Source organism: Mustela lutreola, chromosome 1 (assembly GCF_030435805.1).
Source record: "Mustela lutreola isolate mMusLut2 chromosome 1, mMusLut2.pri, whole genome shotgun sequence".
Lineage (NCBI taxonomy): Eukaryota > Metazoa > Chordata > Mammalia > Carnivora > Mustelidae > Mustela > Mustela lutreola.
The window spans coordinates 101,311,971-101,337,046 of NC_081290.1; the positions used below are offsets into that span (position 1 = coordinate 101,311,971).

Below are 25,076 nucleotides of genomic sequence, written 5' to 3' on the forward strand. Positions count from 1 at the left end.
CCAAAAATATAGTTTCAGTGTAATTGCGAACAGCAATATATGAACACTTCTCTCTAATCAATATTTGGTATTTTCCTTTTAAGATGTATCCTTAAAATTTCATGGGTAAAAAATGGTATCTTACTGTTTTAGTTGCATTTTCAAAGAATTTAAACATTCTTTCATATATTGGTCATTTGTATTTCCAAAATTTTGTGTGTCTTTCACCTATTTTTGTTTACTTTTTTAGTAGGCTCCATGCCCAATGTGGGGCCTGAACTCCCGATCCTGAGATCAAGAGTTGCATGTTCTATCCACCAACACAATCAGGAAGCCCCTCCCTATTTTTAAAACTGGGTGTTCCATTCACTGAGTTATAAACAATCTATATATTAGGAATATTAAATTTTTGTCAAGACTGATATATTTTTCATGATTTGCCAACTGTCATTTTAGAACATGAATTTTCCCTTTTTATGTCATCAATCTACTGTGCTTTGTATTTGTGATTGAATCTATAATTTATTAACATATAATGTATTATCTGTCCCAGGGGTACAGGTCTGTGAATCATCAGTCTTACACAATTCACAACACACACCATAACACATACCCTCCCCAATGTCCATAGCCCAGCCTCTCTATCCCTCCCCGCCAACCCTGAATCTATTTTTTTATGCTTAAAAAATTAGCTCCCATTCCCCTATCAGATGTTTCATAGATGGATACTTACATATATAGAATATATATACATACAATATTGTTTCTGCTTTTTAGACCTAACTTTTAGACTTGGGTATATGAAAAGAGAGAAAATACGTTATTCTTTTTTTTTTTTTAATTTTTATGTAATCAGCTTTCTTTAAGTTGGTCTCATTTTTTAAAAAGACTTTATTTATTTATTTATTTATTTATTTATTTATTTGTCACAGAGACAGAGAGAGAGCACAGGGAGAGAGAAGCAGGCTCCCAGCTGAGCAGGGAACCTGACACGGGGCTCAATTCCAAGACCCTGGGATCATGACCCGAGCCAAAGGCAGATGCTTAACCAACTGAAAATGTGTTATTTTAATTTTCTAAATAATTAACCAATTGCCCTAGCACTTTTTAAAAATGATATTATTTCCTGTTCCTTCATGGTGTGATGTCACTTTCATACTAGAGGATACGGTTTTATTAGCTCTATTCTGTTTCACTGATTCATCTGAATATTCTGATGTTAAAATTGTTTAGTAATTCATTTTTTTAAGATTTTATTTATTTTTTTGAGAGAGAGACAGAACACAAGCAGAGGGAGGGGCAGAGAGGGAGAGGGAGAAGCAGACTTCCCGCAGAGCATGGAGCCCCCTTTGGGGCTCAATCCCAGGACCCCAAGATTATGACCTAATCTGAAGTTAGACCCTTAACCAACTGAGCCACCAGGCACTCCTAGTAATTCATTTATTTTAAAAGATAGTATTGACCCAGAAATAAAACGCTCATATATATGGTCATATAATTTTCAACACGGATACCAAGACCATTCGAGAGGCAAAAGATAAGCTCTTCAACAAATGGTGCTGGGGAACCTGTGTGACCACATGCAAAAGAATGAATTCAGGCATTACCTTACATCACATACAAAAATCGGCTCCAAATGGGTCAAAGACCTAGACAAAAAAGCTGAAACTAACTGTAACATTCTTAAAAGAAAACAGGACAAGTTTTGTGACACTGGACTTGACAATGATTTCTTGATAGGACACCAAAGGTGTATATAGGCAATAGAAGAAAAAATAGACACATTGGACTTCATCAAAATTAAAAATTTGTGCATCAAGATTTTTAAACTGGCAGGAGGTGGAGCGGATTGTAGGAGCTGAGAGTTTAAAGAAACAGAGTAACCATAAATAGTAAGGAGGGCCTGGAGGAACTGGGTGATGAGTTTAGGCAGCGCCACATGGGCTGCTAGAACAAAAATACCAGACTGGCTGTCCAATAAATAGCAGAAATATATTTCTTACAGTTTTGGAGACTGGATGTCCAAGATCAGGGCAGAGGATCTGCTGAGAGCTGACTTCCTGGCCCACGGACAGCTGTCTTCACATGGCTCCTCACATGGCGGTGGGGCAAGGGAGCTGTCAGGAGCCTCTTTTCTAAGGACACTAAGCCCTTCTTGAGGGCTCCACCATCATGACCTAGTCACCTGCACAAGGTCCCACTCCAAACACCATCACACTGGGATTAGGCCTGAATATATGAATTTAGGGGGATGCACAAACATTAGGCTACAGCAGGGAGTTCTCCAGAAACACCACTTTTGAGAGGAAGTAACCTCTGAGCTACGACATCAGGAAGAAGAGTGGGACAAGGAAAAAGCCGTCAGTGGGCTCATCTGTAGGCAAAATCTATGGTTGAGGTATTTAAGAAAATTCTTCTCCCAGAGCTGAGAAGTGTTAGACAAATACTCACTACTTTGCCACAGTGGGCTTCTGTAGATTCATCCCTCCCTCAAATAAGGCTGGATTTGGGCATGGGAAATCAGAAACCTGAGGGGCAGCACAGTCCTGAAAGTAACTGTGTTCTGAGGGGGAGAGTTTAAAAGAATTATCCTCCAGTTTAAAAGCCATGTTTCTATTAAATTGTGACCATCTTTCTCTCTTTGGAGGTCTGCTCCCTCTTCCATTTCCTAACTGGAAATTAAGTTTAAAAAATTTTTTGCTTAGCGGTTAAAACAAGAAACAAAAAACCAGACGTGATACTATTTCAGTTAAAACTGAAAGTTTAATGAAAGCACCAAAAATTATGTTAAAGATGAGGATTAAAAACTAGGTATTTGGAAGATATATAAAACAAATTACTATTATTTTTATACATCTAATAAATCGAAAGGTACAAAACCATAAAATGCCAACATATACAAGGAAAGCGTTAACAGTCCTTTCAGTGACTTACCATGTAAGATGTTTTTAAAGTGCTACGGTCTGAGGCACTGTATTTAAAAGTTTAAGGAACATCTGATTTCAACAAAATCTCACGGAACAGGTTTCCCCCACCCCCCAAGTAAGCTACAAACTGCTTGGTTAGGAATGTTGAAAATTTATGTATAAATTAAGGAGTAGGGCGCCTGGGTGGCTCAGTGGGTTAAGCCGCTGCCTTCGGCTCAGGTCATGATCTCAGGGTCCTGGGATCGAGACCCGCATCGGGCTCTCTGCTCAGCGGGGAGCATGCTTCCTTCTCTCTCTCTCTCTTTGCCTGCCTGTCCATCTACTTGTGATTTCTCTCTGTCAAATAAATAAATAAAATCTTTATAAAAAAAAAAATAAAATAAATAAATTAAGGAGTAATGAACTTGCTAATGCCAAATTATTAGTGCAATTCAAACGCATATAAAATTCCAGGAAAAAACTGTCCTGCTCAAGATACAGTGTAACCACACAAGCATCATCTCATCACAAATCTAGACCACAATCGCTCCATTTGCTCACAATTCCTGGACAATCTGTTTATTTGTTTTGTTGTGTTTTGCTGTTGTTGTTGTTTTTTAGTTAACAAAAGTCCTCAAGGCACCTAGAGATTTGCCTGGACTTCATCCATCTGCACTGAAAACACCAAGCAGACTCCCATGGTTCAGGAGGCAGCAGTAAGGAGTAGTGGTTTGGACAGAACTCTCCAGTCACAAGGACTCGTAGGTCTGAAATGAACAGCGGGACCTTCTAACTAGGTACCTTCACTTGGCTGATGCTTGGCTCTATCAGCTACAAAATAATGTCTTCTTACTAGAGTTTCTATAAGAATTATTCAGGCCTACAAGGAAAGTCCCAAGTGTGGTGCCAAGGGAACGCTCCAAACTGTGGGTGAGCGTCTTAGGATAGTGGTTACTTCTCTGTCAGGAGGGGCTATGGGAAAATCCAGGAGTGCGCTGGCCATTCTTTGAAGCATTCCCTCGCTGGGGAAATACTGGCAGAGGAGGCAGGATTATTCCTCCTGGTTCAGGTCTGCTCAGAACCTTAGCATCCTGGCCGCAAGGTGGGAAAGGCCAATAGCCTTTCACATTACACCTTACACATTTCCAAGTACCCCCGAAAGGGCTCAGTGCCTTTTTTGAGAACCATTCTTCTGGAGGGACCATCCTTATGAAGGAGTGATGCAGTTCTATTAACCAGATTCAGAATGCCTCTGTGTCTCTGAGAAGTACTAAGGTGAGACCGACAAAGCCTCGTGGAAGGGAGAACAAGAAAGGCATATTTGGCACAGTCTGTATCCTTCTCTGAGGAATCCCAGAATCAGAATTCCCAAGCTCACTATTCAGGGCTCAGGTGGAAAGGTAGAGCTATAGCCCCTCAAGCAACTCAGCAGAGAGCAACTCAGCACTGTGAAGCCATCTCTTTCGCCAGTAGTTGAAACAGAAGGCAGACATACACATCCAAACAGCCCTTCCTCTCCATACCCGACAAGGGCACTCGAGTACATCTACAAAATGTAAAAAACTAAATCACAAACAAAAAAACAACAGTAACAAAACAAGCCTCCCCTCTCCCAGGACTGACATAGGATCTGTGGGGAGAAAAGCTCTAACTCATCATGACCGAAACCCACATCCTTCTCTGGCAAAGTATTCAAGTTGGAACCCTGCTTCCGTATTGTCACAGGTCTGAAGATGGAGGGTCTTCCTTCGGCTTCTGAATTTGTTCTTCTGTACTTAACAAGAGTTTTGGTGATGTTGGGAAAGACACGTGGCATTTGACCTTCCTTAGTGCTGAGGAGGGAGAGAAGGCACGTTTTCTTAACCTCATTGGATGCATGAGTGATTGAGGCACTGAGTGATGGGGAGGAATGTTCACTGGTGGAAGCCATGTGGGAACAAATATGGATCTCCTGCTGCCCGACCCAGCACCTGGGTCCCCATCCCCTAAGTCACAGACGTGTGTTACTAAAGTGACAGAAGCACCCTGCTGAGGGATGGTCCAAGATGATGCAAGCTCTACCCATGTTCTGGTCTCCTTCTCGTCCAAGTCTGACCAGAGGCCACTGCACTGCTGGGTCTATTGTCAACTGCAGAAGGAAGAATCGGTTGAGGAGGAAATGTATTTACATTCTCTTCCTGGGCAAGTTCTTTATCTCTTTGAAACGATAACATTAAATGGGTGTGGGGCTAGAGTTAGACCATATCTTCCAGTCAGAATGGGTTTCTTAGAATCCTTGGGTAAAGCGAAGGTGAAACTCTGCATTAGGCTCACGAACATCAGAAACAGTTCCATCTTTGCCAGTTGTTCTCCCATACATACCCGCTTCCCTAAAAATGAGATCAGAAGAAAAAGCTGGGATTAGAATACCCCCGCTCTTCCTATCTCAAGAAGAGCAATTTTTATATATCTCAATTAAGTGTTGTATATGCAGATAAAGAGAGTTTGAAAATAAAATGGCCACATATTCCTCATGGCTTCCCAGAGAATATGCTGCTCAGAATTTTTATGTACTTAGTTCACATTTTAATTCCTGCTCATGAAAACTTATCCTCATTCTAGATGGGAACTAGAGACAGATCCAGGCTACTCTGTCTCCTTCAGACCTACTTTATCTCTTTCCTTTGCTCTTACCCGGAAGATTAAAGAGAGAATGAGTCAGAAGAGACTCTCTGGAGCATTCCTCTTTTATAGACAGAATCCTGCATGTGCCCATCCAGGTGTCTAAAAGAGGGACTGGTGAGATTCCAGAACCTAGCCTCTCAGCCACTAGTCCAGCAGAAGGTAACGAGATGCTCTTAACACCAATAGTTTCTTGGGACTCAATCATTGAGACAGCTCAGAAAGGGAGATTTTTAGTCATATTTAAGGATTTAATGCCAATTGCTTTCATTTTGTTTTTAAAATCTGAGACGAATATAGTAGGGCTGTACTATCTTGGTAATTTACCTCTTCTCTTACATTTGTTTGCTAAGAAAGAAATATTTTGGGGGCACCTGAGTGGCTCAATCATTAGGCATCTGCCCTCAGCTCAGGTCATGATCCTGAGGTCCTGCTCAGTGGGAAGTCTGCTTCTCCCTCTCCTAGTCCCCCTGCTTGTGTTTCCTCTCTCACTGTCTCTCTGTCAAATAAATAAAATCTTAGAAAAGAAATATTTTTAAAGATTTTACTTATTTATTTTAAAGAGAGAGAGAGCATGAGTGGGGGGAGAGGGAGAGACAATCTCAAGCAGACTCTCTGCTGACTGAGCTCAAGCCCAATGTGTGGCTCCATCTTATAGCCCTGAGATCATGACCTGAGCTGAAATCAAGAGTTGAAAGCTTAACCAACTGAGCCACCCAGGCTCCCCAAGAAAGAATTATTTTTAAAAGAATATCATGAAATGACACAAGATTCTTTTAGTTCTACCTCTTTAACTATGCCATTAAGAAATAAAAGTTGAACTGACCTATTCCAAAAGGAATAAATGTTTCTCTTTTAATGAGTTGTCCTTGATCATCCAGAAATCGATTAGGGTAGAAATCATCTGGTTTCTCCCAAATGGCTGGGTCTCTGTGCACTGACCACAAGTTGGGTAATATCACTGTGCCTTTAGGAATGGTATATCCTTGGAGCACTAAAAAAAAACAACAACAAAAAAACCCAATGTCATTCAACACGTTCTTACTAATAGTTCTCCCTAAATATCACTATCTGGAAAAAAAAAATCCACTTACATACCTAGCTACTTAACTTGTGGAGACTAAACACTGAGGTGCTGGAGGGTAGGGGCCAGACCTTAACAACTGGCATCCTCACCACATGCTCCCAGGACCTAGATCAAGGTAAGGCATAGGAGTTGCTCTAACAGATGTTGAGTTAATGAATTAAATCAAAGCAAACCAGAAAAACATTACAAATAATAGAAATCACTGAAACAGAAATCATAGGGCATTCCAGATAAACTTTCCAAAGAATTACAAATTTTATACTAAAAAAAAATCATAAGAGAAAATATATTTACAATACTGCAGGGTAAAATATTTGCATGTAAGAGGACCCACATGGTTCAAACTCATGCTGTTCAAGAGTCAGCTATATTTTAAGGTAGTAAATGATAAATTATATCTACATATATGGTTTATGCATTCATGATATACCTTTTTCTTAATTTCTTCGATATTTCTAGGCTACATAGTTCATCCTGTGAATTTTTTCAAATCATTACAAATCTCCAAAAAATTTTCCAATATTTTTATTGAGAAAAGTCTGTGTATAAGTGGACCCATGAAGTTGACACTGTATTGTCCAAGGGTTAGCTGTACAGGGAAGTCAATGCAGGCTATTAGCAGCTGACAAGTTCATATGCACACCCAGTGTATCAATTTGAAAACATGAAGTGATCCAATGTCATTTATAAGGTATTGACTCCTACAACTGCCTTATGACTATATTATATATATAATATAACTATATTATATATAATATGACTATATTATATATATATTAAATATACATATTTAATATATATATATTTCACATCATGGTCTATCTCCAGAGGAGGTAAGTTCCTTCTTATGAGGGAGTTTACATAGAGTCTGGGTCCTTATGTGTCAGCGACATGACAAACTGGACCCATTTCAGTGTAGGTGAGAAGTTGAAACAGGTGCCCTTAGAATCAGAAGGGCTCTTCTAAGTCTTTACTATTTGTGCTTCGGTTGTAGAACCATAAAAGGTAAAGTAGGATAATTCCCAGTTAAAATCCTTAATTTCACATATAGCTAGCTTTTCTGATCCTCCAAGAAGACTGAGAGGGGCCTGTGTTAACTTGTTTTTCCTGCCCATACAGCCATCTTAGATGGCAGCAGAACGTGCTTGACAGCGTAAGTGTGCGTGCCCTGACCTCTGGAGAGCTGTTTGTAAGACAAGCTGGACAGGACCACCAGGACCACCAGGACCTGAATAACCAACAGCTGAAGGCCAGAGCTCTCCCTGGTAAGCTGGGTAACCTTTGCTTATCCACGACATGATGTTCAACCCTCAGAATGGTCCACACACCATCACTTCAACTCCTTTGGATTAAAAGCCTGGGCTTCCCTCAAGGGCACTCAAAGGAGAGGGATCATAGACTTGCCTGTTTTCTCCGAGGTCATGTGAGGAATGGCGAGGGGCACCACCACCGTCAGCCTCTGCACCTCCATGATGGTGGCTTCCGTGTAGGGCATTTGGGCCTTGTCAGTGAGGGAAGGGACTCTGTCAGCACCAATGACCCTTTCAATTTCTTCCTGAACCTTTTCTATTATAAAAACGAAAAACGAAACAAAACAAAATTAAACAATAACAAATAATAATCCAGAAGATAAGCTAGGAGAACTGAGACTGCCATCCTATGCATACTTGTCATCACATCATACCCACAACTGCTAAGCGGGCAGGTCAGACCTGACTCAGCCTTGGGGAGGGAAGCATTGGTCACACATTCCAAGTAGAGGCAGCTGGTCCCAGGGACCAGGGACCACCTTGCAACTTTGAAAAGTGGCTAGCAGGACAGATAGATGGGTAAAGGAGAAAGCATTCTGGAATTAGGGAGACCTCTCAATCATTCCCTCATATGAATAGTGAGCGGACTCTCAGGTTTTATGTGACACATGAGGTAGCCCAGCGTGGGCCCCAGGGATCCCTGCTCTCGGTTTCACATCCTTGTACGGTCCTCTCCTACCATCCTCTCCCACCTTGTACTACAGTGGTCTGTGTGACGCACAGAAGGAAGGAAAAGGGATGGTGGGTCAGTTCTGAGCTTAGCTTATAAAAGACATGGTGGCTCCTCTCTCAGGACTTGCTCTTTTTTGAGGGAAGGCAGCTGCCAAGTCAGGAAGCCTTACTGGAAAGTCCCAAATGGTAAGGCCTGCAGCCAACAGTCAAGTGGACATGCTGTCTTAGAAGTGGACCCATCGGTCCCAGTCAGGCCTGCAGATGGCTGCAGCTCCGGCCAACCTCTCGACAACAACTTCACAAAAAATCCTAAGCCAGATCACCTGGGTGAAGATGCCCTTGGATTCCTGACCCCCAGAAACTATGAGAGATAGTACATGGTGGTTGTTTCAAGCTGCCAAATTTGGGGATAATTTGGTACTTTTAACTTGTTAACAAGTTTGTTTGTTTGTTTACTTGTTAACTAATGAAGTAAGCATGATCTTATTCGTAATAAACAGAAGATGGCCCCACAGCGATGTCTACACCCCAACCCCCCAGAACCTAGGAAAATGATACTTTTTATGTGGCAAAAAAGAGACCTTGCAGGTGTGATTTGATTAAGGGCCTTGAGATGGGCAGATGATCCTGGATTTTCTGGGTGTGCACTAATTACATGGGTTTTAAAACCGAAGAACTTTTCCCAGTTTAGTGTCAGAGGGAGATCTGAGTAAAAGGAAATGCTCAGAAGAGTGGTAACATGTCTGGCTTTGAAGATGGAGGAAGGGAGCCAGGAGCCAAGGCAGTTGGAAATGGAACCTTCTCCAGAACCTCCAGGAAGGAATGCTGCCCCACCAACATTTTGATGTTAGCTCAATGAGACACAGACCTTTAAGATAACAGATTCATGTTCATTTAAATCACTAAGTTTGTGCTGATTTGTTATAGGACGACAGAAAAGCAATACACTGTCCTTCTTGTTGGTCTTCCACTGTGAACTTCCAGACTCTACCTATCAGTATCGATGTGGTCAAAATAGTTCTGTGATCTTGAGAAAGTCCCATAGCTTCTCTGGGTCCCTGGTCCCCATTTCCAGAACAAGATGACTGGTTCAGATAATCACTGTAACACCCGTTAGCCCTGGATGGTCCTTCTTTTCTAAGTCTTCCACTAGCATACATTTCACACCCAACCAGACTTAGAGATTTAAAGCAGGGGCAAGAAGAAAGGACGTTAGCCCCACTGTCTAGAAACTTGGGAGCTGCACTGTTAACACCTTCCCAACTCCCTATGGGATTCGAGTATTTCCACTTTGTTTACCAGCCTGAAGACACTGCTCAGTGCCAGGAGCTACAGGATTGCCCAAGCTGCTGACACCGATTTAAATACTCTGGCTTTGCTTGAATGAAGGAGGTACAGGTACAGGTTAATTACCTTGAACGTCGGGGTTCAGTGACATATACAGAAGGCACCAAAGCAAGGAGTTAGTTGTGGTATCAGTCCCAGCAATGAAGAGATCACCAATGATATAAAATAAGTAATCTTCATTAAAGCTACTGTTGCTGTTATTTTTTCTCTCCTCCTCCACATGGAGAAGGTACATGTCTATAAAGTCCTGAGGGTTCTCTACATCCAGAGACTCTCGATGGTCTTTGATGATTTTTTTAAGGAAAGTGGTAATAGCCTTTTCAATTTGTCTTAATTCCTTAAATGGTCCGAAGGGAAGATAATAGAGCCAGGAGCAGATGTTGACCAGGAGGAGCTGGGTGTTCAGACAGACTTCTAGCGCTCGCGACATGAGACTGAGCATCTCCTTAAACTCGCTATTGGTGTAGTCAAAGCGCTGGCCAAAGCACAGGGAGCAAATGATGTTAGAGACAGCATTGTTGACAATGGGGAAAGGGTCGAAGGGGTCTTCCCCGTGCTTCTGCATTTCCTCTCTCACATACTGAAATTCTTCAATAATCCTGGGCTCCAAGCTCAGCTTTCCCAAGCCAAAATGACGAAGAGTTGAATGCGAGAACTTCCTCTGTTGTCTCCACACCGGGCCGTAATGTGCGAACACTATCCCTATAAAAGGACAGCAAGAAAGAAGGTGAGAGAGAACAGTGCCTGATCCTACCGAGCAGGGCCTACGATGAGGCGTGACCTGTGTTTGTCAAGTCCCGTGTGCAAAATTCAGGCACAGGGAGAGATCACCACCAAGAAGAATGATTAGCAAAACTGAATTATCAAGACAGTACATGTTCCTAATAAGAAAAATCATATCCAATAAAGCTTATTATGATAGGTAGGAACTCCCGGTGAAATGAAAAGCAAAGAATTTCAATTTCCAGAGTTGGCATAAATTTCCAAATCTTAGGCTTCATTAAGAGTAAATCCAGGCTTAAAAAAGTGCTTCAGGCTGGATATTCCCATATTCTCAGCATTCTGAATAGAATGAGGCAGGGCCATTATTGGATTGTGCCGACCATTAAGATCCCAGTTTCTGGCATCATTTTGGGGATATAGGAGGAGCTTGTTAAATATTAACTGAAAAAATTAATAGCCCAACTGGATTATAAACCCCGGCTATCAGTTTGGATCCGAATAGCTGGCAGGTACTCTAAAATGTCTGTTGCTGGCAATAGCCCTAATTTAAAAACCTCTGAACTCAAGGTCTCCACAACTCTACCTTATTTGATCCTCACTTACGTTATACATGTCCCACCACCAAAGCCCAACAGAGTCGTTCCAAGATGTTGTGTCAAATTGTTTTCAAATATTCGTTTCTCATCACCTATTTCACCCTCTTATTTTCCATGGGCCCTTTATTGTTCCAGCTGGTTCTCCTTTCCCATTTTTTTTTAAAAAAAGATTATTTATTTATGACAGAAAGAGACAGGGAGAGAGGGAGCACAAGCAGGAGTATGAGAGGGAGAAGGAGGCCTCCCACTGAGCAGACAGCCTGATGTGGGGCTTGATCCCAGGACCCTGGGATCCTGACTGAGCTGAGGACAGACGCTTAATGACTGAGCCACCCAAGTGCCCCTCTCCTTTCCCATTTTTAATCGACATCATTTCTGGCACTTTTGAAGACATGCTTCACGTATTTAACAAATATTTCTGAATGCTGACTATGTGCCCGGCACTGGGATGTTGTAAATATAGACCCTTCTCTGTGGTTAAATCTCACAGTCTTGAACACCTCCATAAAATGCCCTTCAAAATAGACATCCGTGTGGTCAAACAAATCAGACAATCTATCAACTCAGCTTTTCTCCTTGGACTCTGCCACATATCTGCTCAAATCCACAGCAGCTGCCTTCCCAGATCTTCTGTTCAGGTGTCTGGTAACTTCTGTGTGGCATTATTTAGGACTTTTCTTAGACTCTCCTGTGTTGGACCTATTTCCCAGATTCTACTTCTTCCTCTTTCTTGTTTCTTTCCCTGATTTTGCTAAAGCAAAAATGCCTGGGAGGCAAATTTCTAAGATTTTTAAAAAAACATATTCTACCTCTTCTACTTCCTTAGAATTTTGAAGACATTGCCAAGAGTAGATTGATGAGTCATAAAATATGTATATCTTCGATGTACAGAAGACTTGCCAAGTTATGATATGAAGTGCTTAATGTACATTGTCTTAATCACTGTTACTTTTTTAAGATACAAATAAGACTTCATAGTAAGTCTTAACATCTAATAGGAAACCCCCCTTCTTGTTTTCTTTCAAAACTATTTTTTAAATTATTATTATTCTTGGCTCTTCACTCTTTTATAAAACTTTGAAGTCAGTTTGTTTTTTCAAGTTCTATTAAAAAAAACTTTGGGGATTTTCACTGGAATTGCATTTAATTTACAGATGTGAAAACTGCCTTCTTTCTGATAATTGAAGCTGCTTGCAGTGCAAGAATAAATCCAATTTTGGTTACAGTTTTATTTTGGTTTTAATTGTTGGATTTGATTTCCTAATATATTTTTAAGATTTATTTATTTATTTTAGAGATCAAGAGTAGTAGCAGCAGAGGGAGAGGGAGAGAGAATCCAAAGCAGATTCCAGCCCAGTGTGGAGCCCAATGCAAAGCTCCATCTCACAACCCTGAAATCATGACCTGAGCTGAAACCAAGAGTGAGATGCTTAACCAACTGTGCCACCAGGGCCCCCCCCCCCTAATATTTTTTTCATGGCCAATAAATTTCCACTCTCATAATACACTTGTCTGAATATACTGGCCTCCTGAAATGAGCCAGTGTATACTCTTTCTCTCTGGAAGAATCTGTCTAAAATTATAATGATACATTCCTTTTTTTTTTTCTTTCATGCTTTTGTTCTTTTCCAGATACATAAGGTTGGTCATCTAACTCACTAATTTTCAGACCTTTATCCCAATAAATAACTTAAGAATCTACATTTGCCTCTGAGTACCACATAAGCTACAGTCTACAAGTATTGTTTGCATGCATTTTCATTATAATCATGTTTAAAAATTTTTTGTTATAATTTTTTTTGCTACCTAAATTTATTTGTCTTATACTGATTTTTGGCACTAATGAGGCTTGCTTTTTAGCCTAGTATGTGATCGATTTTAATAAAATTTCCAAAAAAATTAAGAAGAATTTTTATCTAAATCAGTTGTTGGATACAGGGTTCTTTATATGTCCAGTAGAAACCTGATAAATGTTGGAATCCAATCTTTTGTATCCTTAGCAAATTTTTATCTTCCTGCTCTCTCAATTATTCAAATACTAATGTTAAAATATTTTGGTATGCTGGTACATTTACCAACTTCTCTTTGCAATTCTGCAAGTTTTGCTACAGAATTCTGCTATGTAGCTCTTTATAACTATCTATCTATCTTTTCTCTTAGATGTATATACACTTAGGTACATGCAAGTTTAAAATTATTATATATTCCTGGTTTAATAAAAAGCTTCCTTTATCACCACTTAATTCACTACTTCTTAACAATGATTTGACTTAAAAAATATATTGTCAAAAGTATATGTAAAGTAAATGTTGTCAAAAAGATATCAGCTTTCCTTTTTAAAGTATTATCTCAGTATAACATTTTCCTTTCATTTATTTTGAATTTTAATGTACCCTTATGTTTGGGATATGTCTCTTTTTGGGAGGAGGGTATGTCTCTTTTAAAATAGCATACATTTGGGGGGACCTGGGTTGGTCAGTCAGTTTCAGCTTGGTTTTGGCTCAGGTTGTGATCTCATGGGTCACTGAGATCAGCAGGGTCAGGCTCCAGACTCAGTGGGATTCTGCCTGGGGATTCTCTCCCTCTGCTCCTCCCCCTGTGCACATTCTCATGCATGTTCTCTCTAATAAATAAGTAATCTTTTTAAAAAATTTATTAATATTACATTTGGGTTTAAAAAAAAATCCATTATAACAAAAATATCCATTCCAGCAATCTCTTAGCCAGTCAATTTTTCCATTTACATTTAATATAATTACCAATTTATTTTTAATATATTATTTTGAACTTTGTCCTACTGTACCTGTTCTTCTTCTTTTCTTCTCTTGCCCTTTTTTGACTTAGAGAAACAGTGAATTCTCACCCTCAAATTTTTAACACATTTATTTACAGTCTGGATTAACAATCAGCAAACTTCAGCCCACAGGGCAAATCCAGCCTGGTGACTCTTTTTATGGTCAATAAATAAATAAATATATATATATATATATATATATATATATATATATATATTCAACAAAGATTAGTTTTTGCTTTTTAAATGGTTGGGGAAAAAAAAATCAAAACAATATGTCATGGGGGCGCCTGGGTGGCTCAGTGGGTTAAAGCCTCTGCCTTCAGCTCAGGTCATGGTCCCAAGGTCCTGAGATCGAGCCCCACATCGGGCTCTCTGCTCAGCAGGGAGCCTGTTTCCTTCTCTCTCTCTCTGCCTGCCTCTCTGCCTACTTGTGATCTCTGTCTGTCAAATAAATAAATAAAAATCTTCAAAAAATATTTAAAAAACCCAATATGTCATGAAACCCATTACATTCACATTTCAGGGTTTATAAATAAATGTTACTAGAGCACAGCCAGTTAATGAGCCACTGTACTTCAGTTACATGTAGTCTGTGGCTCTTTTGCACTAAAATGGCAGGGTACTTGCAGCATGGATTGTTGGTAGGAGAGAACACTTTCTCTCCCAGGGCCCAAGCCAAGACAGACACATTTCCCTGTTTTCTTGTGCTGGTGGCCAGGTTCGTCAGGTGTTCTTTGTCAAATTCAATCTTTCACTCAAAGTGAAATTCTTCAAGAGTCCTCTCTTATCTAGAGGCAACTTTTCATCTTGTGTGATAGAAGGTCATATCTCTCTGCCCTCCCTCCACTTAATCCACATCCTTGTCCAAGGGGTCACTAAAACCTAAGAGTGCCCAGAGCATTTACTTTCTGTTTTCTGAGGGAGTGGGTGTGGTGATAAGGAACTGGTCTAGCTGTATTTTATACGCACTTCAAACTCAGTGGCTCATCCCTGTCCCCTGTAATCACTGGACCTCCAATTCCTGAGACTTTCTGGGGTTCTGCAGGGTAAACTGTCTCACCCTCCACTAGTACACTCCTCTCCTCCATGTAGACACTTAGGGAGTGGTCATCCTCCACTCTATGAAGTCATTGGAGAATCCTAGGTCTACTTTTTATCTTCGAATGTTGTGGTGCAGGATTGTAGATTCACTTCACCATGGACAGAGTGTATGCTTCTGTTAAAAGTCCCTCTGTTTTAGTGTGTGATTATCAAGACAAAGAAGAAATGGAAATGTCTTAACCATTCCTGACACTAAAACTCTCCCTTGATTCAATTAAGCCCCATAAACTATTTCCTAGGCAACTGCAGCTTAGTCACTCTTCCTGCAATTAACCATGGCCAAGTCTTGCTGATTCAGCATGGAGACATTGGTCCCCTTCTTTTTCCTCACTTCATGATTTGACACTAATTTTAACTGCTGTCTAATTTAAGATATCACACATGACATCTGTGCTTTGTCCTATTTCTCAAGAAACTATTTTTCTTTTATTAGGTCTTCAGCCTGTATCATCTACTATCTTTCAAACTGTATATTTGTATTCAAACATATTTTACCTATTAAAATGCCTCTTTTCTAACAGTTTTTCCAGTATTTATGTAGAGTCCCCATGTGCCAATTGCTAAAGGAATATAAATTAAAAAGACATAATACCTCTCTTTAAGATGTTAGTCTTTTGAGGAACTAGATCAACCAACAATCCATATCCACTGTTGTATGTTAGACTGTACTGAAATTACATACTGTATTGAATGCTCTATGTTGGATTGTACTGAATTTGCAGAGTCGGAATATATGCTGTTGAATGTGGTACTGTTGGGATGTGTTGTCTTGAATTTTTCTGTTGGACTGTGCTGAAGTTGCATAGTTGGAGTGCGCAGTATTGAATGTTTTATGTTGGACTGTATTGAATGTTGCACTGCTAGGATATATTGATTGGATGCTCTATGTCAGAGGTGTACTGAAGCTGTAATGTAGACAAAGGAAAGAGCATCACGTCAGCTGAGGGAAGCTGGCACTTCTTTGAAGAGAGGACATGTGAACAGATGCCACATTTGTAAATAAAGGTGTGTGTGAAGGCACATTTTAGAAAAATAAAAAACTTGAGCAAAGTTAAAGAGGATGTGGGGCACCTGGGTGGCTCAGTGGGTTAAGGCCTCTGCCTTCGGCTCGGGTCATGATCCCAGGGTCCTGGGATTGAGCCCCGCATCTGGCTCTCTGCTCTGCAGGGAGCCTGCTTCCTCCTCTCTCTTTCTGCCAAATAAATAAATAAAATCTTAAAAAAAAAAAAAAAAGTTAAAGAGGATGTTACAAGAAGGGCTAAACTATCTTTAGAAAGAATCAGGTTAAGATAAGGCAAGGAGATGGAGAGAACCTACTCAGAAGTGGCAGATATTTGAAGACTGGGACATCTGACAAAGAGTTGACAGGTATGAAATCCTGGACAAAAGAGGTGACCCAGGAGACCACGCCTGAGAATGCTCGGATGAGTGGCATATGGAAAGAATTAATGGCCTCAAGCTTCCAAACTTCACAAAACACTCATGTTTCGGAGCCAGAATGGCTTAAGTTCTTAGGACTGTCTGAAAGAGAGTCAGGCCCTTTCTACAGTTGCTGACCTCTCCACTCCTAGCCCTGAAAAGCAACTCTATTCATGGATATATACAAGGGCTTCATTTCAAGGGGGATGATAATACTAAAACATAAAAATGGCTCCAAAGCAAAAATTAGGACTCTTCTTGTTGGGAATGACAAAAATATATCCTTAAGTAGGTTTGACAAAAATATAATCTGAAGGAGGTTTGGCAAAAACGCCAATTAGGCTGTGGAAACAAAAGCAGGAAAAGCTAGGCGTTATCAGATCGGAGAAGACTAAAGCCCACACAACTCTTTCTCCCTGCACCGATTTTTCACTATTTTCTGCGTGGCTTCATTTCTTCCCTATTGCAAACCACCTTTTCCAAGCATCAGGAGCTATCTTGGGATTCCTAATCTCCCATTTTCCCCACCAGAGAGACAAGACCAGATCGACGTTGAAAAATGCTGGAGGATGATTCAAATGCTTTAGTCCAGTATTTCATGATGATAGCAATTTGGATACCCGAGGTTTATTTTGTGTCTTGAGTTTTCTGAACTACACTGTAAATATAAATTCTTGAGTTCTGTGCCCAGCCTACAGACGAGCCACTGGTACAGAGAGGTAAGATATTCTGATCAAGTCACCTTTGATCTGGGTCTATCTCTTGACTAATCACTGGCCAGAGAGGGGAGTTCATATAAAGATAGGGCATCTCATGCTCCGAAGGCAGTCAGTGGGTACAAAGGGGTGGTGAAGACAAAGAGGTCCTCAGAGGGGAGAGCTTGTCCGAGGAATAGGTGGTAGAAAGTTGAAACAAAAATCCACTTAAACCAAATACAGGATAGGCTAAACTGACTGTGATACATTCTCACAAAGGAATGGTGTACAGCTCTTATGATCTTTGCAGGAGAATACTGAATAATGTGGAAATATACTCAGAAAATTTAAGCGACAAAAACAATGTGAATATGACTCCATTTTAAAGAAGGAAATACATTTTTAAAAAATACATGTAAGAGGTGCCTGGGTGGCTCAGTGGGTTAAGCCTCTGCCTTCAGCTCAGTCATGATCTCAGGGTCCTGGGATCAAGGCCCACATCGGGCTCTCTGCTCAGCAGGGAGCCTACTTCCCCCTCTCCCTCTGCCTGCCTCTCTGCCTACTTGTGATCTCTTGTCTGTCAAATCAATAAATAAGAAACCTTTAAAAAAAATACATGTAAAATGTGATGAGCACTAGGTGTTACATGCCACTGATGAACCACTGAACACTACACCTGAAACTAATGATGTATTATATGTTGCTAATTGGTTCTACGCTTCTAAAAAAGGGAAAAAATACATGTACAAATACAAATAAAAAAATACTGGAAGGCTGCCACAGGCTGAATGTTTGTGTCCCTCTCCAAATTTATATGCTAAATCCCAATGCCCAATGGGATGGTATCTGAAGGGAGGTCTTTGGGAGGAGACTGAAATCATGAAGGTGAAGCCCTCAGTGTCCCTGTAAGGGAGGCCCCCGAGATCTCCCTTGCCCCTCTTCCAGCATGTGAGGTTACACATGGCCATCTGGGGACTAGGAAGCAGGTCCCCACAAGACACCAAGTCTGCTGGGGCCTTGACCTTGCCCTTCCCAGCCTCCAGAACTGTTAAGAAATCAATTCTGCTGACGATAAGCCACCCAGCTTGGTCCTCTGTTAAAGCAGCTCAAATAGGCTAAGACAAAGGCAATACATAAATGATTCACAGACCTGTGCCCCTGGGCCAAATCATACATTATATGTTAATAAAAATAACTTTTTAAAAGGCCAATAATGGTTATCTCAAAATAACAGTGATCATAGAGATTTTCAATTCTATTTGGAAAGAATGGAAAGGAATTCTTTTTTTCCTTTCCCACGTTTCATGTTTTATAGTAATATACATACACTAAAGTAAAAATACTTAGTTTACATTAAATTTGACGCAATTTCCATTTATCACACATGTATTTTCTTCCTCCTGAAGCAGAGAAGGCACTATACATCTGCTGATTATATTCGGCCTTTCTTTCTGTAGCGTCAGAGAAATGTTCCTCCTAGTGGGAATTCAGGCCTTCTTGATATGAATACATAATGATTTCAAATACCTATTTTACTGCACTTACTACAAAATTTGGTTATCCTGCTTTCCTCGTTCATTTTTAAATTCATTTGAACTTTCATTTTCTATTTTCATTTCCTAATTTCATTTTTGCATTATGTTCCCCTTTAAAGTAGTCAACACTGACTAGTCTATACTTTTAAACTTCTTCCAAATTTCCTTACTTTCCATTTTTAATGCTCTACAGCTTGCTTTCGCTCTTGTTCAAAGCCTCTAGCAATCTTTTAAAATTAGAAAGGATCTAATTTCTATCAACAAGGAAATAAATCAGCTAACAAAAACTGGAAGTAGAAAGGTAATTTCAAGGCACCTGGGTGGCTCAGTCAGTTAAGCATCTGACTCCTGATTTCAGCTCAGTTCATGATCTCAGGGTTGTGAGATCAAGCCCCCACACGGGGCTCCATGCTGGTTGTGGAGACAGGTTAAGATTCTTCCATCTTTCCCTCCCAGCCCCCACTCCCCAATCTTGCGTGAACTCTCTCAAACAAACAAATAAATAACACATGTAAGTTAAAAAAAAAATACCAAATGAAGCTCTGTATTGTTTATGAATCTGAAGCAAATCTGAGTGGTAAATAAATGAACTTATATTGCTCTCTGAACTTCATATTTGAAATATTTTGTAATAAAAATGTGATGTGCAAAACCTTTGAGAAGAAATAGACCACGTTTAGAGTAAAGCACTCTTGGTAGCCTTGGTTCTAACTTTGTAACTTTATTTCCTATTCCCGCTCAGAAAAACAATTATATAGATTAAAGAATATGATGGCCATGGCTAATGTGAAATATCTCTATGGCATATTTAGCTTACTATAGTCTTCATGGGCTTAAAAGAAGATCAACTTGTCTAAGCATGATATTTTGAAAAATTCAAATATAATAAACAAAATAAACAACCTCCCACATTCTAGAACTTTTTGGCAACGTGCTGTCAACTATCTCATGCCTACCTGCACATATCACTGTTTATGAAACATTCACTTCTCTGCTAGTCTTGCAACTTTAGCAGCAACATTCTCCAAAAATATATTGTAATCAATAATTTATTAACCTCTAATTCCTAATACTGTTTCTCTTTCTCCTATTCTCTACACATCTCTTTCCTAGGCAACTTCACATTTTATAATTCTACCATTGGAAACAGTAGCCAAAGGTAGCCAAGTAGCTCAGCCTTTAGCTCTCATGGCTTCTCTCTTCAGGCTGATAACGTCAGTCTATCCTTTTCTTGATCTATAAAGTCTGCTCAGAATTTGTCTGGTCCTTCCGCCTCTGAGGGACATCTTGAAATAAACTCACATTCTCCCCTTTTATTCTTCACCGTTGAAAAAGTTCCATTAAAAACATTCCTCAGCTATCTCCATTTTCCTATTCAGATTATCTGTTCTCTACTCTAGGTTAATGCCACAAGTACTTCCTTTGTGACTATGGTTCTTCCTTCACCTTCTCTTGTCCATCACCTACACCAGCCACAGTGTTTTTCTCAGTTTACAGCCCATGATCCAACACACATCCATTAGAATACCAGAGCAGTATCACCTAAAAAATCCTGTCTCTTGCAGGAATGAATATTTTGAGATGCTGAAACACCAAGTTACCCCAGATTCCCAGTCTCTTCCTACATAAAGGATCTAATAATAAGTTGTGACCCAACTAATACTTAGAAACTGTTTCTTACAGATTTTCAGCAAACCATAAACCCACCAAGGACCTCAAAGAAGGAAATCTAACTCTTATCTTAAAAAAAAAAATCCAGAGGAAAAGACAGACATGCAAAAAAAAAAAAAAATTACAATATAATGTAGTAAGTGCATCAGACATGCAAAAAAAATTATAATGTGGTAAATGTATCAACAGATGCTTATATGCACATAGCTACTCATTTCTTGATTACCTACTTGTACCAATTAAGTGGGGGAAAGAGTGGTTCACAAGACAAACCAAATCTTTGCCCTCACAGAGTTTCTATCCCATTGGTAGGTGGGGCTTGTTAGTAACCTAAATATTTTCACGGTGTTCAGTGACTGAAATATGAACAAGATAAAATAAGTTGTGATATTGGGCAGTGTCTAAAACAGGACTGAAAGGTGACAACTGGCCTGAGAGAAAATAAGGAGTCGATCAAAGTGAAAAGTTATTCCACGTCCAAGGAAAACAAACACAGCAGACTGGAACAGTCACGAGCTTGGCAGAAATCTGCCTAATTTTTCTAGAACAGGTAGAAATGTACAAGTAAAGGCAGAATCAAAAGAGCTAAAGTCAGAAAGGTAGGCAGGGAACAAGTTGTTTGGGGCACAATAGGTCAAGGATGGAGCTGGAGGCAAGTTTGATTCATGGGGTTTTTTTTGTTTGTTTTGTTTTTAAAGATTCTATTTATTTATTTGGCAGAGAGAGATCACAAGTAGGCAGAGAGGCAGGCAGAGAGAGGGGAGGAAGCAGGCTCCCTGCTGAGCAGAGAGTCCCGATGCGGGGCTCGATCCCAGGACCCTCGGATCATGACCTGAGCAGAGGCTTTAATCCACTGAGTCACCCAGGCGCCCCTGGTTTATGGTTTTTAAAAAGAGATCCTTTGAAAGCAGAGGCTTTAATCCACTGAGTTACTCAGGCGCCCCTGGTTTATGGTTTTTAAAAAGAGATCCTTTGAAAGCAGAGGCTTTAATCCACTGAGTCACCCAGGCGCCCCTGGTTTATGGTTTTTAAAAAGAGATCCTTTGAAAGCAGAGGCTTTAATCCACTGAGTCACCCAGGCGCCCCTGGTTTATGGTTTTTAAAAAGAGATCCTTTTGGCTGCTGTGTGGATTAAAAAAACAAGAGTGGAAGCAAGCAGGCTAGTTAAAAACCTTCAAGCGTCAGATGAAAAATGATGGTACTGACTGAGGGTGCTGACAATGGAAAAGGAAACAAGTGGATGGATGTAGAATTGTGTCTGCAGGAGGAAGGGATGAGATATGCTGACTGACTGGCCGGGGTGGAAGAGGAGCAGGTTTTAAAATAAAACAGTGGAACCATGGAGAAAGGGTAGCTCACCTCTCCTTGGTGGAATGGAGAAGTATGTCAGCGAACACATTCTCAAAGAGGTGACTTTCAAGCAGGTATGCAAAAAATGGAAAATAACAAGTGTGGGTGAGGATGTGGACAGACTAGAACCTGGTTCATTGCCTCCAGGGAATGTAAAATGGCGCAGCTGCCATGGAAAATAGTAGGACAGTACTCAAAAACTTAAATATAGAATTGCCATATGATCAAGCAATGCTATTTCTGGGTTTCTACCAAAAGAATGAAATGGAGAAGGACTTGAATGGATGTGTGCCATGTTCCCAGCAGCATTTTTCATAGTCGCTAAAAGGCAGAAGTACCCAAGTGGCATCAGGGGACAAAAGGCTAAACAAAATGAGTTCTAGAAATTCAATGGAATGGTATTCAGACTTAAAAAGGAAGGTAATTGGGCACCTGGGTAGCTCAGTTGGTTAAGCTACTACCTTCAGCTCAGGTCAGGATCCTGGAGTCCTGGGGTCCAGTCCTGCATCAGGCTCCCAGCTCCATGGGGAGTCTGCTTCTCCCTCTGACCTTCTCCCCCCTCAAGCTCTCTCTCACTCAAATAAATTAACCAAAAAAAAAAAAAACACCCCCCAAAAAAAACTCTCAAAAAAAAAAAAAAAAAGGAAGGCAATTCTTGCACAAGCTACAATAGAGAAGAACCTTAAAACATGATGCTAAGTGAAAAACGTCAACCACAAAAGGACAAATAATGTATGATACCACTTATATCAAGTACCTAGAACAGAACAGTGGTTGCCAGAGGCTAGAGAGAAGAAGGAAGGGTTTTTGTTTGTTTGTTTTTTGTTTAATTTTGAGTAATCTCTATCCCCAATGTGGGGCTTGAACTCATGGCCCCAAGATCACAGCTGAATGCACCACCAACTGAGCTAGCCATGTGTCCCAAGGAGGAAGTTGTTAAATACTTGTTTAATGGGTATGATGTTTCAGTTTTCCAAGATGAAAAGTGTTCTGCAGATAGTTGTAATGGTTTCACAACAATGTCAATGACTTAGTGTCACTGAACTTAAAAACGATTAAATGGCAAATTTTATGTTATATGATCTCACCACAAATTTTTTTTTAATAAAAAGGGAGAGGGGCGCCTGGGTGGCTCAGTGGGTTAAAGCCTCTGCCTTCAGCTCGGGTTATGATCTCGGGGTCCTAGGATCAGGCTCTCTGCTCAGCGGTGAGCCTGCTTCCTCCTGCCTGCCTCTCTGCCTGCTTGTGGTCTCTGTCTATCAAATAAATAAGTTAAAAAAAAAGGGGGGAGGCAAACAGGAGTTCTCCAGGCAGCCATGAGATGGAAAGAAAATTCTAGGTAGAAGCAGCAATGATGTGTGAAGGCACGGAGTTGGTGAATTATGAACGGTGACATTTGTTTTTCAGTGGGATATTTAAAACATTATGATCATCATTTCTATTCATTTAAAATCCTGATGCAGAACTCTGGCTTAATCAGATTCAAAAAAGCCTGGATCTCTTTATGCCACATTCCACATTCTCCTAGATGTCAATCTAGTGGTGAAGACTTACATCCAGTTACAAAATTATGCAGCCCCAGTTTTGTTAAGTGCGGTAAAGTTAAAGCAGTTGTGCACAGAAATTGGTTCCAAAAGGGAGCTTAACCCGGATAGGAAGTGAGAAAAAATTTCTGGAGGGAAAGACATTTAAATGTAACACCTGACTGATGAAAAGCAATTAAATTAACATCTGACTCAGACCAAAAAAAAAAAAAAGTCTGGGATCTATAGCAGCCAGTAAGAGAAAGGGTAAGACTGATAAACAAAGGGGTGGGGTGATGGAGTTAGGGAAAGGGTAAATGTGATCTTTTATTGCAGTAGGTAATATGTTTCCCAACATTCAAATCTGCCCAACTTGGATTTCCAGAAGCAGACAGCAGAAGCTACAAACCCAGTAAAAGAGGTTTGCCAATAGGCTCCTAACATGTTTCCTGGACCTTTTATCTTATGGAAAATACCTTCTTAAGCTCTCATTCAGAACTCAGAATCTGTAAAGAATATCCCTGCCTCCTTCTAACATGGCCAAGGTTTCCCCCTGGGGACACACAGCCTTGAGAATGAGGCCTTGCTCTGGGAAGGACAGAACATCCCTGGAACGGTAGAACCTGGCTTTTACACATCCCTCCCACTCCCACCCCTGTCCCCATTACCCTTCCTTAACTTTCCGGTGGGTTTCCTACTTCGGATCTCCGACTTTGGTCGAGTCACCCATCCAGCAGCTCAGCACGATCTTAAGGGCAGGCACCATTAACGGGACGCGACGCCGCTCCCTGCCACTTCGGGGCTGGGTGCGGGTGGGCTCGGTGCGGCTGCCGGAAAGGGGGCCGGAGGCGCCGCATCGTGCATTCACGCTGCCCGCGACCCCCAAGGCTCCAGCTCACCCTTCTCCTTGGTTACGAGGGAGACCAGGGGCACCCGCGGGCGGTCGCTAAAGATCTCGGCCTGCTGCACCAGCGCCTCGCGCACACTGTGGAAGTCGCTGAGGACCACCACCAGGTAGTGGCCGATGAAGAAGCTGAAGACGTTGCCGTAGACTCGGGCCAGGTCGGCCAGGAGCAACTGCGGGCTCAGCGCCGAGGGCTCCATCCCTGCGGCCCTCGCCCGGCGGTGCAGCCAGCTCTTCCGTCGGAGGAACGGAGGCAGCAGCACGAAGCCGAAGTTGCCCACCACGGGCCAGGGCGTGGGCCCGGGAGGGATGCCCCGCGCCCGGTGCCGCCACAGCCAGCTCCAGCCGAGCAGCGCCGCGAGGCTGAGCAGCCAGAGCGCGCCGCCGGTGGGGTCCAGCTGCAGCAGCCCGGGAGGCGCGGGCAGCAGGCGCAGAGGCCAGGGCGAGCCCTCGGCGGGGGGCTGCGGCAGCCCGGGGGAGGCCATGGCCGGGCGCCGGGGTCCGCAGCCTCGGCTTCCTCGGGCGGACCCTTGGAGACCGAAAGCTGACTGCCGCGGCAGCTCCCCGGGCGCCCACAGCTGACGGCGCCGCGGGGCGCGGGGCGGGGAGAAGGGCGGCGGAGGGCGCCCCGGATTGGCCGCGCGCACCGCCCGCCTCCAATCAGCTACGCCCGAGCAGAAACGGGGACGCGCTCGCAGCGTGGTATAAGCGGTCCTCTGGGAGGCGGGGCGCGCGATCCGAAAGTTTGACCCCAAAGTCCTGTCGGGCTGCTTCTCCGGGTCGGGCAGGGCAGTTACTGC

At 41.6% G+C, this 25,076-nt stretch overlaps 1 protein-coding gene across 1 annotated transcript; it reads right to left on the reverse strand.

The window, feature by feature from the left end:
* Positions 1–2,728: 2,728 nt before the first annotated feature.
* On the reverse strand, positions 2,729–24,867 carry LOC131829511 (cytochrome P450 2U1). Its single transcript, XM_059171372.1, has 6 exons — positions 24,272–24,867; positions 10,029–10,664; positions 8,038–8,199; positions 6,373–6,540; positions 3,311–5,254; positions 2,729–3,085 (listed from the first exon to the last, which is right to left on the reverse strand). The coding sequence occupies exons 1-5, from the start codon at positions 24,759–24,761 to the stop codon at positions 5,076–5,078; spliced, it is 1,635 nt and encodes a 544-aa protein (XP_059027355.1). The 5' UTR covers positions 24,762–24,867; the 3' UTR covers positions 2,729–3,085; positions 3,311–5,075.
* Between the last annotated feature and the right edge of the window lie 209 nt (positions 24,868–25,076).